The sequence below is a fragment of the Pantherophis guttatus genome, chromosome 5, assembly GCF_059756535.1.
Source record: "Pantherophis guttatus breed Tessera chromosome 5, ASM5975653v1, whole genome shotgun sequence".
In the NCBI taxonomy this organism is placed as follows: domain Eukaryota; kingdom Metazoa; phylum Chordata; class Lepidosauria; order Squamata; family Colubridae; genus Pantherophis; species Pantherophis guttatus.
Genome location: NC_142067.1, coordinates 51,050,475 through 51,066,040, shown reverse-complemented (window position 1 = coordinate 51,066,040; position 15,566 = coordinate 51,050,475). Strand labels below are relative to the sequence as shown.

The window sequence follows — 15,566 nt, the reverse complement described above, 5'->3', positions numbered from 1 at the left end:
GCTTAGACATTTCCTTAATTTGATCAGACCTACCTGCTATATTTATCATAATGAAGATACATTATTCTCCCATTCTTTTTCAGCTTTTGCTTGAGTGGTTTTATTGATGACTTAATTGTGTCAGGATCTTCTTTAGAATTATGAGATGTTTGAAGTACAGTCGTATGTTCTTAATTATCTTTGTTGTCATTGGAGATATATAATAAATCATTTATTTTGATTGTTTTTCAAGACATGAGAAATAGCTCTTTGATCCAATGTTGAACTGTACCTAATTTATTATATTTATTTATTATTTATTTATTTATTATATCATCAAAAGTATTTTGGCTCAGATAAATACAAGTTAAAAGAAATGCCAATGTTTCAGCATGCTATCAGTTGGGAGACTTAGCTATTCCTTTATTTTATGTTTTTCTACTAGGGCAGCAACTATATCCCTACTATACTTAAGGTAGCTTCCCTATTATATGAATTCCAATCTTGTATTTATAAAGATGATCAGTTTCTATATGTCATTCAGTAAAAATTTGTTAGAGCATCTTTAGGCTACTAAAGTGTACCTCAAGTGTCTCACTGAAGCAAAAGGTAAGGTTAGACCTTAGCTGTAACATTTAAATTATTGTTCAATAAAATTATTAAATAATAATCTAATAATTTAAAATTATTGTTCAATATTATAATCGCTGAAATTGTAAACTTTTGCTGAAATTCAAAACATAGGAAGAATAAGTGATAGGCTGTATGATAAAAAGGGCTATGAACTTTGGTTATAACATATTGTTTGAACAGTGGTTGAAAGAATCACATTACCTTATAATTTAAAAGAGAAGTTTTATAAAATGATATATCATTGGAATATGACTCCCAAAATATTATCTGGAATGTATAAAGGTATTTCAAATTTTGTTAGAAATGTGGAAGGGTCATTTTATCATTCCTGATTGCCTTGTAAAAACCAAAAAATTTGGGGTTCAGATACATATAATAATACAAAGAATTTTAAAGACTAATATTAAATTAGAACTTTTTTGCTGGTACTATTAGACAATTAGAAAACGCTATGGAAGACTACTTTCATATACAATTACCTCTTTAAGACTACTATATGTGCAAAAATGGAAAGATTCAGAAATACCTTTAGGCAAGAAAAACAAAAGGCACAGGTACAGTATATGTGGTACCTTGCTCAATAGTACTAACTGTGAGAGGGATATTGGAATCCTAGTGGACAACCATTTAAATATGAGCCTGCAGTGTGCAGCAGCTGCCAAAAAAGCCAAAACAGTTCTAGGCTGCATAAACAGAGGGATAGAATCAAGATCACGTGAAGTGTTAATACCACTTTATAATGCCTTGGTAAGGCCACACTTGGAAAACTGTGTTCAGTTTTGGTTGCCATGATATAAAAATGATGTGGAGACTCTAGAAAGAGTGCAGAGAAAAGCAACAAAGATGATTAGGGGACTGGAGGCTAAAACATATGAAGAATGGTTGCAGGAACTGGGTATGTCTAGTTTAATGAAAAGAAGGACTAGGGGAGACATGATAGAAGTATTCCAATATCTCGGGGGCTGCCACAAAGAAGAGGGAGTCAAGCTATTCTCCAAAGCACCTGAGGGTAGGACAAGAAGCAATGGGTGGAAACTAATTAAGGAGAGTAGCAATTTAGGAAAAATTTCCTGACAGTTAGAACAATTAATCAGTGGAACAACTTGCCTGCAGAAGTTGTGAATGCTCCAACACTGGAAATTTTTAAGAAGATGTTGGATAACCATTTGTCTGAAGTGGTGTAGAGTTTCCTGCCTAAGCAGGGGGTTGGACTAGAAGACCTCCAAGGTCCCTTCCAACTCTGTTATTCTATTCTATTCTACCCACAGTGGAGGAATGGTTGGTGAAGAAGATGGAATTAGCAAAGATGGCAACTTATTTGCTTAGAGAAAGATCAATTACTACAGTTATTAGTGATTGAAAGTCTCTAAAGGACTTTTTCTGAAAAGAAAAGTGAACTGGTGATTTGTGGTTTCAATGATTCAAACGGGTAGAATACAGAAATAAGGGAATTATGACATCTTAGAAAGGATAAAAATATAAATGTACTTAAAACTGCTGTTAATATTGCCACTTCTTTATTACTTTTTTCTTTCTATCTTTTCTTTCTTTTCTTTCTTTTCAGTTTCTTATTACTTTCCCCTATTCTTTTTGTCTTTGCACTGCATTCTTTTTGTCTTTGCATTTGCATTGTTTTTATTCTGTTTAAAATCTCTTGAATAAAAACAATAACAAATAAAATAAACATAAAATAAATAAAACTCATCTTTATAATCTCCTCCAGGGCAAATACAATGTTAGGGGTCTTCTTTCCTATATTTTATCTCATTTGGAGTATACTATTTGTTAAAGATCGTTTTCAAATGCTAAACTTTTGAAAGATAGAATCATGGTCTCCCACTCATTAGATTGAGATTGGATAGAAAACATCTAATACTGGGTAATTATTTGCTCAATCTTACCTGTGTAGATTGAACATAGACAATTTCCTTAATTTTACTCAATATCTTTTCTTGATGCATATATTACAACAGGACTTTTCACTTTTCCACAGAACTCTGGAGCTCCACAAGAATTTGATGGGTTCCATGAGAGACTAAGGGCAGAAGAAAAAAGTTTGCTTAAGCCCAATTTACTTTCTCTCACCAGAGATTGGATTTGTGACCTGAATATCTTTTAATGAAGATTTTGAGATTTGAAACAATTTGAAAATTCCCTTATTATTTCATTGTACATGTAAAAGAATCTCTGATTTTTTGTGCATAGCCTCCAACTTTAATAAGATTAGTCTGCTGATATTCCCAAAAACATTGCCAAAATAATTTAATATGCTCTAGGTGAATAACTGTCCTATGTCAATCCTCTGACAACCTCCTGTAATTCGTTTCTGAATCATCTTGAATAATTGTATTATGCTGGCTGATCTTGGCTCATAAGAAAAAGTCAGGTGTCTCCTGGATTATTATCTATAATATCCTCAATACAGGAAAGGACAGCCTACAGACCACATACAACCCTATAGCATCCTTTCACTGTACTGCCAAAATTGGGCAACAAAAACAAATAATAGTCTAATAGTCTCCAAAAGTGCCTTCCTTGGTTAGATCAAGGAAACAAAGAAAAAAGGGGAAGAAGGGATGATAAAATAATGATGAAAATGATAGTATATGTTGATTTTCAGAGGGTTTTGAGTGTTTAAAAGAAGAAAAAATAATAGTCAGGCTCAAATTATCCTTCTTTGGACACATTATGCAAAGACCTAGCTTTCTGGAGAAGGCATTAATGCTGGGAAAGAAAGAGAAGAAGACAATCAAAGGGAAGGTGGATAGATTCAGTTACACTGGTAATGAATACACCAGTGGAAGACCTGAAAGACTAGGTTAGGGATAGGTTGTCATGGAGAAAATCTATCAGTGTCTCTAGGAGTCAAAAATGACTTGCACCTAATTCACTCAGTGCATATTGATTGCACATAATCAATTCATCAATAAGTCAAAATTGTAGAGTAGTTAAATGAAATCTTCCTAAAAAACAGGATGGTATCTATTTAGAGCTGGAAACAGTATGTCAGACAAAAATGTTATTCATAGTTATACCTATAAATATTTGTGTGTGTGGAAAAACTGTATATTTCCTCTGATGTTTCAAATTCTTGTTAACCTTTTTAATATATTGTGTCTGTCTGTCTGTATACAACACATAAAATGTGTTTACATAGGATAATCCAGACAAAATAGAAATTAGAATTAATTGGAATTAGTATATCTATGATTAAATAAAAATGACAAAGCAATTACTCTCATCTGTTCATTAAGTTGTATTGAAAGCTTTACTCATAAAATTATATTCAAAATAATTAAATTGTTTATTTTGGGTTTATATAATAAAAAAATAAATATTTGTTATATAATTTTGAGCTTAAACCTATCTTGAGAAATTCTCAATAAACATAGCTGATTAAATCAAACTACAATTACTAGATATAGACCTTTTAAAAACTTGATTCAATGTTTAATAACAACAGCAATAGCACTTAGACTTATATACCACTTCACAGTGCTTTTACAGCCCTCTCTAAGTGGTTTCACAGAGTCAGCATATTGCCTCCAACACTCTGGGTCCTCATTTTACTGACCTCGGAAGGATGGAAGGCTGAGTCAACCTTGAGCCTGGTGAGATTTGATCTGCCAAATTGCAGGCAGCTGGCAGTCAGCAGAAATAGCCTGCAGTACTGTATTCTAACCATTGTACCACTGCGGCTCTTGTTAATACTAGTATACCTATAATTAGTATGCCTATGATTTTCTAGTTTTAGTTGTTGTTTTTAGTTCCCTTATTTATTTTGTATGCTGAATTTTGTAACAGGAAGCCTCCTTATTGGTTAATTTAAAACAGTGAAGCATTGATGAACACATAATTCCCTTTTTTCTGCCGTGTAATTATTTTTCCACAAATGAAACAATTTATTCTTATTGCATTTTTCTGTTTAGAAAAAGCATTACAAATGAGAAATGTTGTTACAACTCCATCTCTCTCTCTCTCTCTCTCTCTCTCTCTCTCTCTCTCTCCCTCTCCCTCTCCCTCTCCCTCTCCCTCTCTCTCCCTCCCTCCCTCCCTCCCCCCCTCTCTCAGCATGTGACCAGCTTGCTCTTGGGGTAGCTGCATTATTTGGACCATCCCACAGCTCATCAGTCAGTGCAGTACAATCTATTTGCAATGCCCTTGAAGTTCCACATATTCAGATACGATGGAAACATCCAACAGTGGACCTCAAAGACTCTTTTTACATCAACCTCTATCCAGACTATGCAGCCATCAGCCGGGCAGTTTTAGATTTGGTGCTACATTACAACTGGAAGATAGTAACAGTTGTATATGAAGACAGTACAAGTAAGTATCGTGAAACATTTAAAAATATTATATTAACAGAAATGCTCCCGATTTTCTGCCTGCTTAATTATTAGATCAGAACTTCAGAAGCACTATGCCTTCTTCTTCTGCATTCACCTAAGATACTGGACTACAACCAAGAAGACTAGGTTGAAATCAACCTTCAGCCACAGAAACTCAATCGGTGACCTTGGGCTAATTATTGATACTTAGCCCAATCTATCTCTTGCAAGAAGGAAAAAAACTCCCCCCCCTCACCTATCCCCCTCATCTCTACCCTTTTGGCTGCCCTCCACTCTGCCACTGCTGCCTAGCCATGTTGCCCCCCACTATCACCAGCTTACCTTCTCTGTCTTCTTCTTGCTACTGATGAAGCATACCCAGCTGAGGCAACTGCTGCTGTTTGTTAGGCCTTCATCAGGTCTTTGTGACACTTCACCTCACCTTGCAAGGCCTCCAGGATACCTCCATGATGCTTCCTAGTACCTCATCACAGAGGTCTCATGGAGGTGCTTATTGTTTAAAAACGTGCATAGTTTTTCTCATTATGCTTGTTGTTTTATCTCATTGCTATTTGATGCTGGTTATATCTTTTTATGGAAATTTTGTCCTTTAAATACTTGCCTGGGAATAAGGTCCATTGACCTAAACAGAAGATGAACATTTATAGGATTAGGGATGAATTGGAGGTACAGCAGGGGTGAAATGCTCCTGGTTCGGACCGGCTCGGGCGAGTAGGTAGCGATGGCGGCGGGCAATTCAGAGAACCGGTAGCAAAAATCCCTGCCCCCCATGCCCAGCTGAGCCGCGCGATCATCAGAGCCTTTTTTTCCTTTTAAATAGCTCTGACGAGCCAAGCTCTGACGATCCCAGCTGAGTTGCCTGTTAATCAGGCAACTCAGCTTGGATTTTCAGACCCATTTAAAAGAAAAAAAGTTTCTTTTTCTCCTCCCCCCCCCCCACCCCAGCCTCCAGCTTACTTACCTTAGCTGCTGGTCACAACGCCTGCCTTGCTTTGCTTGCTGTAATACCTGCAATCCATTGCATCAGCAAGCAACTGAATCTCTCTGCCTGCAATCAAGCTCATCAGTGAGCCGCTCTATCTGCACTTGTGGACTTCAACTCCCAGCAAAGCTGGCTGAGGAATTCTGGGAGTTGAAGTCCACAAGTCTTAAAGTTGCCAAGGCTGGAGACCCCTGTTCTATTGGGTAAGTTTTTTTCCCCTTTGGGAGCTTTAAAAAAAATAGTTAATTGGGATTTTTTTTAGTTGTTCTTTTTTTAGGCCTAGCCATTTAAAGTTTAGGAAGTTTTAAATTTAGCTGCTTTTATATAAAAATAAAAATAAATTAAAATAAAATAGCTGTACTTGTGCAGCTTTCTGAGATTTAGTGTGTTTCTGTAGTGTTTCACTCTAACTACACAACCACACAAAATCTCACATAGCTGTATGTGGAATTTTGTGTGTGTAAAGTGTGAAAGTTGGTTTTTTGGGCTTTTTGTGGCTGTGTGAGGTTCCTGCTTGTTGCAGGGGCCATTTTGAGGCTAGCACAGCTGCTTTTACATTGTGGGCGAGCCAGTTGTGTTGTGTTGTGTTGTGTTGTGTGTGTGTAAAGTGTGAAAGTTGTTTTTTTGGCTTTTTGTGGCTGTGTGAGGTTCCTGCTTGTTGCAGGGCCATTTTGGGTCTAGCACAGCTGCTTTTACATTGTGGGTGAGTCAGTTGTGTTGTGTTGTGTTGTGTGTGTGTAAAGTGTGAAAGTTGTTTTTTTGGGCTTTTTGTGGCTGTGTGAGGTTCCTGCTTGTTGCGGGGCCATTTTGGATCTAGCACAGCTGCTGTTACATTGTGGGTGAGCCAGTTGTGTTGTGTTGTGTTTTGTAGGTTAAAAAAGGGCAAAGAAGTGACATTGACTTGGCCACGCCCACCCAGTCACCTTACCACCAAGTCCCGCCCACTAATTAAGCCACGCCCACAGCAAAAAATTTTAGATTTCACCCCTGAGGTACAGTAACAATAGCAGTAGCACTTAGATTTATATACTGTTCCTTAGTGCTTTACAGCTCTCTCTAAGCAGTTTACAGAGTCAGCATATTGGCCCCAACCAATCTGGGTCTTCATTTTACCAACTTCGGAAGGATGGAAGGCTGAGTCAACCTTGAGCCGGTGAGAATCAAATTGCTGGCAGTGAGCTGAATGCAATACTGCATTCTAACCACTGCACCACCTCCAATAGACGAAAATGGAATAGACATTCAATCAAGTAATCCATGGGATTCTATTCTTAATTTTTTTCTGTAGGTTTGCCAGCCTATTTTTGTTTCTATTGTAAGTAATTCTTAGATTAATTTAAAAAATATTGAATTCTTTTAATGATATTTTCTGTAGGTTTGCCAGCCTATTTTTGTATCTATTGTAAGTAATTCTTAAATTAATTAAAAAATATTGAATTCTTTTAATGATATTTTGCCTACATAGCATTTATGCATTATATATTTATTACTTCTTTTTAGTCCAAAGTAGGCATTTGAATCCAAACTCAGACTCTATCCTTGAGACAGGAAGCTATGAAATATCAGGGATGCATATCAAGGGACGATGTGTCTGTAATTTATCAGAGTGGGGAAAAAACCACCCAATGATCTTAACTACCATCTCCCTTCCCAGCATGCAACTTATAGGAGTGGGAAGCCCTGTTCAAACCAAAGCTAGAGCAGATAGCAAAGAGTTAGATCCCTTCTAATCCTCATGACAAGATCATTTTTGCATCAGATGGGCTCTCATTTATTTTGGAGCTAAATGGGAAAGGAACCAAAAATGATAAGGGTTGAAAAGTAATATAATCTCTTCTTCCTTTTGACATATTTTCTTGTCACCTCACAGAACATATTTGTAGATATGAAAAGAGATCTGTAGGCATTATGGATTAGACTTTTCCTTAATTAATCCATTTTCCCCCATTAAAATTCACCAGCAGCTATAATGTGAATTTTTCTTGCTGAGGACACCATATGATAAAGGATCTTTTTGAGCCAAGAAGTTTTAAACCATAATTACAGCAGATATTATTATGCATTTCTCTGTTACTGTAACCTTCAGGAATGACTGAAGAAGCTTCTTTGGCAATAGAAGCTTAAGTTAGCCAAGCTGTCGATTTACAGCCAACTTACATATCTACCTTTATATTCAAAGTCTTTTCAGGAGGCCCACAAACCTGATCCAGCCAATACCAGATTTGTTTAGTGCTTCTACAATTTTCACTTCAATAGTCATAATGGTTTATATTTTTTATTGGCTTGTGGATGTTTAAAAACTGAAAGAAGAAAATCAGTCTACCAGGAAAAAAGTCAATTTTATCAGGCCTTGAGCAAAGACAATAGCTGGCAAGAGAGCAATCACTCCTGCACATCAGAGTAACTAGAGTGATGCTTTATGCTGTTTTATACATCAGTTTGCATTCTTTTAGTGCAATTCTTATGCTGCAGCTGTTAAAGGGAGCCATACAAAGCAAAGCAAATGGGTCCATTCACAAATCTGCTGAAGATTCATTACCATAATTACCATTTGTTAGAGGGTTCTTTTAAGCAACCCTTGCTTGTATTCAGATTCTTTCTTTGCAGGCTCTCTTTTGACTTAATAGGAAAAAATCTTAAATATGTATATGCACATATATGCATAAAGGAAGAATTATTTGCATACATGGTTGGAAGGCTGATAGAGAGTACTATGCTGGTACTCCTTGACTTATAACTATTCATTTTGTGACAGTTGGAAATTACAATGGTAGTGAAAAGGTGACTTGGGCCATTTTTTTGCACTTACCATAGCAGCATCCCCATCATCAATTAATCAGAATGTGGATGCTTGGCAACTGGCATGCATTTATGACAGTTGCAGTGTCCAAGGGTAATGTGATCAGCTTTTGTAACCTTTTGACAACAACTGCAAGTGATTCACTTGACAACTGTGGCAAGAAAAATCATAGACTTTTCAAAACTCAAATAACAGCTGTCTTGCTTAACAACAGAAAGTCGAGGATTACCTATATACTGAATTTAGCAAAACACATCCATTCATATTTGTAACAAGGTTATTACACACACACACACACATATCGGAAGCATCTTTACTTTTTGAGGAAACATAAAATATTCAACTGTATGTATTTTCTCCAGCATCCTGTACCACTTTAAATTTCTATGTTTGATACCTGTGCACTATTTTTCATGTGTAGCACCTCATTATGTTTTCATTTCTTGTTTAGTTATTTTCAGAAATATGATAGAAGTAATGTATAAAAAGGGAAGTTGTTTGTGAGCTCTGGTACTGACGTAGTCACCTTGTGTAGACCCCCTTTTACCCTGTGTTTCTGTCCTTGGCCAAAGCTAGCAAAACATTAGGCATTTCTAACCCAGTTATGCCATATTTCAATATACCTCCCATCCTTTATCTTGCTATGTAACTTCAACTTTTCTGAGTTTCATTCCCTCTACAACCTTGGAGTGACTGTCTCATTTCTCCTTTGCCAAACCCACCACAATTCTGTTTCCTTCACTTTGATATCTCCTTTTGAATCTTGGATTACAGGGGAGTCACATGGCTGGTTCCCTCATCTTGCTGCCTATCTCAGCATTGCCAAACCTGGCCGTCTTTTAGGTGTATAGATGTCAAATTCCAAAATTCCCATGGTTGCATGGACACTGTCCATGGTACTAAAGGCAACATTTGGAACATGTCAGTGCTGGTGAAAACTGACCAGCAAAGAAACTGACCAGCAAAATATTTTCATATTAACAGTATGCAGTTGGTAATGTTTAACAGTAAATTAATTTTACGTTGCTATCCTCGGGATCTTTTTTCCCCCTTTTCTTTAGTTTATTTTAATCAATAAATAATTCTTTATTCATTATCATTTTTTCCCCTGTTCGCTTTATGTCTCTACTGTAATAAAAAAGTATAAAAAATTAAAAAAAATACTGCTGAATATCGCAACAGTTCACTTGCTGAATTTTTTATGAAACGTTATTCCATTTGTGCACTATTTAATTGTTCAGTGATCTTGGATATTTAAGAGGTTTTTTTTTTAATGGCAATACTTATACCAGGGTATACTTACATGAAACACATGAGCTCCTGAAATATTTTCCAAAGTTTGTCATTAAATTTTAATTTTTAATGTGAAATAAAATTATGAAATATACAACTTGGCTAATTACCATTCGTAATGCAAAGATAGCAAATTTTGTCCTAGATCTTCCCACTGTTTGGCTATGCCTTTTTATATATTATTCAAAGTCTACATGTGGATTGGCCTTGCACACCCCTGTTTTAAATAATAAAACTCATTTAACAACAACAACAAAAAAAAACCACTCCCACAGGAAAATGTGTCAATTTATTTGACGACTATATAGTTTCTACTCTTTTTCTAGATGAAGATTCTATAGCACTAACATACAAATACATCTTTCAGCTTTCCCTCTTAATTTATTTTTCTTCTTATAAGAAAAAATGGTAGTAAAACAAACAAAAAAAAAATTCCAATGACCTTGGTAAAACTCTCTGATGTAGGGCTGCCCCAAAAACCTGGTTTGAAAGCATATCATAAAAGTTCAGAAAAGGAAGGGAAAAAAGTCTATAAATTTTCTCAATGAATTGTGTGATCAATTATAGTCTATCAAATTAAGCTTTTAGTTGGTGCAAACTTGAAATTTGTTGCAGAACAGTCAATTTAAATGTTGAATATAAATGGCAGCAAAGATTCATTGAACAGAAAGGACATCTGAATGATTGCATGTCATTTTCTAGGTCTAATTCGTCTGCAAGAACTCATCAAAGCCCCTTCAAGGTATAACATTAAAATCAAAATACGCCAATTGCCCTCTGGAAATAAAGATGCTCGGCCATTACTCAAGGAGATGAAGAGGGGCAGAGAGTTCTTTGTGATATTTGATTGTTCACATGACACAGCAGCTGAAATCATGAAACAGGTAAGAAGGAGTGAAAGACCCACGTCATCTGGTTTGCAGTTGCTAGAAAGCACAGCATCATTTGGGGGAGGTTTAAGCTTTTGTTCATTACCATAATCCCTCTCTGAGAACAGAAAAGTTCTTTTAGCCTTCTTGATTGAAGGAGAAACCCATTTAAAAGTTATGATCAGCATCAGCAATTGGCCTCTGGGATAGCACTCATCTCAAGCAGATATAAAGATTATACGCATGTCCTAAGCTTAAGCACTATCTAAATACCCAATTTCAAATGGCAGACATCTGATATAAAAAATGATGGATGGTAATGAATAATAAACTTAATTTTGCCCAATTGCTAGTGACAGCTATCCTAATGTATAACTTGTTCCCCCATGGAGGCATACCTGACACTTTGAACAATGAAAAGTTTAAAAATATCCCAGGATTTGTTGCATCCTCCTAACATGTATTTTTACCAAAGCTATATCCTAGGTTTCAGTTTTATGGATACAATTTCTTGTTTTATGAAGAATTATATTTTATTATTGTTTGCCTGGGAGCTGCCAGTGTGATCGAGGTAAAAGCTGCAAATAAATTTGCTCAAAATTGTGACTGGTTAACAATCAACGACATAAACACAACTGCAATAGTTGATGTGGGCAAAAGCAATAATTACAATGGGAGGTCCCTTGGTCAAATAAATGTTGACATCTGGTTGAAATCTTAACTTTAGATCAAAGGGTCAAGACCCATGGATCTGAGATTCAGACAGTTGTTTACAGTTACATGTTTAGTTGTCTCTACTGAATCCTACTATATTTTGTATTATTAGAATCCTTTGAACTTTTCCCAAAGGTGCTTTTTCAAGAGGCAACTGGACTTTCTGGTTTTTCTTTGAAGACGTTTCGCTTCTCATCCAAGAAGCTTCTTCAGCTCTGAAAGTCCAGTTGCCTCTTGAAAAACCACCTTTGGGACAACCATGACCTGGATAATTGAGTGTCTCCTTAGACCTTTGAACTTTTGAATTTGTAGGAAGAAACTAAAGTTATTTATACACAAACCTGTTATTCAGACATGGTTGAGGCAATATGTATTATCACTGATGTTCTGTCAGCACATGATGCTGTTTGATGACTGAAAAAATGCTGTAAATTACTAGTGAGGAAATGAAATAATATTACATTTGGGGTGGGGGTGTGTGTGTGCGCGCGTGTGTGTCAGTGGTTGGTTGTTACCGGTTCACCCCAGTTCAGGCGAACTGGTAGCAGCGGTGGCGGGAGGCTATGCCCACCCGCCCGGACATCATCAAGTACAATCTGTGCATGTGCAGAAGCTTCTGTGCATGTGCAGAAGTGGTGTGCGTGTGTGCAAACCGGTAGCAAACGTAAGTGAAACCCAACCCTGGTATGTGTGTGTGTGTGTGTGTGTATAGATACATACATACATACACACCTGTTGAAATATTATTAGTGATTTAAGGGTTGAAGCTAATCAAAAACATAAAAACCCATTCAAGCAGCAATGATTTATCTATCTAATGTAAACTAGAATAGAGGCCTCATTATAAATTTCTTGAATTTTGTTATGGACAATGATTATAAACAGATGGAAGGTTATCATAATGTATTGGAGTTATATATCATCTAGACAAGACTAACCTGTTCTGTACATTTTCAAGGTAATATGAATGGCTAAAGGAATTGAATTTTCTACAGCATTAGCAATAACTTGACTGATATCTGAAATTAGCAATGCTATACATTGCAGAAAGCACTATTCAGCTTTTGGTATATTTTGAATTCTGAAACAAATATTATTTGCATAGCCGAATCACTTAATAAATAACTGATCTCCTAATCTTATAACTAATTGCAATCATTCTAAAATCCTAATATAAATAATGTATAACTAGACTTCTTAGCTCTCGTGTAGATTTGTTTTTATTTTTAAATTTCATTGGTGTACATTTGTTTGTTTTGCAACACCAGCATATAGTGCATATGGAGTCTTTCTCCGTAGATGTAGCTAACTGAGGATTATCTTAATTAACTCAGACTGAATATATTATTTCATAGTATATATTGTAACAATTAGGGAGATACTGAAAGTACCTTGAGATGTTGGAAAACTGAATCTTTAGTAATCTTAACATATGCCCAGATAGAAAGTTGCTATCAAGATTAGTGCATACTGTGAACATTCATTCAGTTGTGAATGTTCATTAAATGAAGAATTCATGATTGAGTGTCATAGTATGTTCACACTTACTCAGATGGAGAATATAGAATACTTGTGATGCAATGCATGGAATCAAGGTTGCAGAACTATTCCCAGTCTTTGACTCTGCAGCTGCATCTCAGTGTCCACTGCAGTGACACCTCTGCTAAAGCAGGAACATATTTGAAGCAGCATTTTGAGGAAGCCAGAGTTAGTTCAGCTAATACAGGCAGTCAAATACTGAAGGTCAGAAATTCTAGTCTGCAAGTAATTGGCTCTTCATTGTGTAATAGATGCCTGTACCAATAAACCAATGTTAATAAAAGGGACTAATGTCTTTGAGATAGTGCATTGGACTGAAAGTTAAGATATCAGAATTCCACTCGAGTAAATTCTTTTTTAAAATCCAGGACTTGTTCTATTGCAATTAGGTTGAGAATTTTTAGTTCAACCTGACAGAAAGCAGATTGGACACATCACAAAAATGGCAGATTTTTCCACACAAAGAAAGGGTTAATTGGGATTTTAGAATCCTATCAGTTAGTACTTCCCTTGATGGAATTCAACTTCTCTGATATCTAGAAAATTGTCTAGCAAGAATTGTACCAAAATTTATCATTGACACCTTATGCATTCTGACTTATTTCTTTAACTAACTTTTTCTTTAAACCACAAGTTATGTAAAAATAATTTATTATTGATGAAAACTGTGCTATATGAGCAATTTTAGCTTATATCATTTCAGATTCTGCTTCCAGGTGAAAACTGTGTGCCTAAATGTTCTGGTTAATTTGCCAGTCACTGTACTGTATTGAGTACAGAATGCTGTTCTGTATTCTGCTAGTATCTCATGGAAGAAAGAAATAAGTTGAAGGAAGCCTGACAAAAGTAATAAAGGAGTGCAAGGGAAGTGAGAGAATTGGTACTTGATAGTTTCAGCGAGGTTTCAGCTTTGTGCAGATAAGTCAGGATGAGAATATATATAAGAACAGAATATATGGGGGGAAAAATCTTTCCAAGGATTTCTGCTAAGCTTTAGCAGACAGAAAAGAATAAAACACATATATGTGCACTGCATGAAGAGATATGTGTCTATAAGGAGGAGAAAAATTTGGCGGTTCTATTTCACTGACTTTCCGCATGATAGGCTTACTCAACAGATTAACTGTCCAGAGAAATAGACTAACAAATAGGAGAATGTAATACAATGAATGAAACATGAAAAAATTCTCTGGGAAGGGCAATAGTTATACCAGAAGTGTAGCTAGAAAATGATATCAAGAATGCCCACAGGTAACTTTAATTAGAAAAATTAGCCTGGATGTTGGTACTCTGGGACGAAGAACTAAAGTACATTGAAATAATTCATAATATTGATATTCAACATTTGGAGGAAAAATTCAACATTTCTATCCAGAAATTTCAGGCAAAAATCCAAATGAATTACAACTGAATGAAAGCTGAAAACTTTTGGTTAATGCTGATAAGTGAGAATAGTATCAATAAGGGCAGGACTAGCTTCTCACTCTCTCTGATTCATGCCAGTAAAACATAAAACATTCCCTTTCAGGGTAGGGAAGGAGACTTACATGTTTTATCAGAAGGGAGGCTGGCAGAAAGAAAAGACGATGTTGCTCCATTTGGCATTGTTCATGCTTATCATTAGCATGCTGTGCTTGACAGAATACCTCTGAGAAATGTGACTTCATTCCAAAGCCAATCACTAGATGTTTCTATGTGCATTAGAATGACAGCAACTTCCTTCCTATTCTTTCCACAAAGTGCCAAAGGGATGCCTATGTTAAATTGGTTTCTGTGGGCAGATAATAAAGAAATGCTCTCTGTTATTCTTCCATCATATGGGGATATGGGATTACTAAGAGAATGCTATGAAAATCAGTGACCTGCTGTAATTACCTGAGACAGTAGGAAAAGTCTGTATATGCAGGTAGATATTTTGATTGATAGTACTTGAAGCATCTGCATGATTCATGATATCATTATTATATTATTGTTAAAATTTAAACCTCATCGTTCGGCTTTGTTTCTTCTTATGAATACCCAAAATGGCTGTTGGAGTTCCAAGCTACAGAACATTTCTGAATTATTATTTTTGGGGGTGCTTATCCAGTTATATATTTTGTTCAGAAAAAAATACCTGACTTTTCTGTCAAATGGACTGCCATATATTTACATTAAAAGCTTGTACTTAAAAAACTATTCCATGATAACACTATGAGACTATTTTTAGTTAGTTTAGTTTAGTTTATTTGATTCATATACCGCCCTACTCCTGAAGGACTCAGGGTGGTGAACAGCCACAAGATAAAAACACATAAATACAAAATTTAAAAACAGAATAAAACTGAATTAAACAATTTGGCCGAAGACAGATCTAACATGCTCCAAGATGGCGACCCGGCTCTAGGCTCGCTGTAATAGAGATG

General features: G+C 35.9%; 1 protein-coding gene across 9 annotated transcripts in view; it reads left to right on the top strand.

Moving 5' to 3' along the window:
* GRIK1 (glutamate ionotropic receptor kainate type subunit 1) overlaps window positions 1-15,566 on the top strand; it is a 216,541-nt gene that overhangs the window by 137,922 nt on the left and 63,053 nt on the right. For 8 of the 9 annotated variants that reach the window (XM_087895062.1, XM_034430595.3, XM_034430521.3 and 5 more), the window contains 2 exons: window positions 4,684-4,941; window positions 10,742-10,923. In XM_087895062.1, coding sequence (XP_087751188.1) covers window positions 4,684-4,941; window positions 10,742-10,923 — 440 coding nt within the window. The remainder of the gene's footprint in view (window positions 1-4,683; window positions 4,942-10,741; window positions 10,924-15,566) is intronic. The other variant, XM_087895064.1, reaches the window with a different exon arrangement.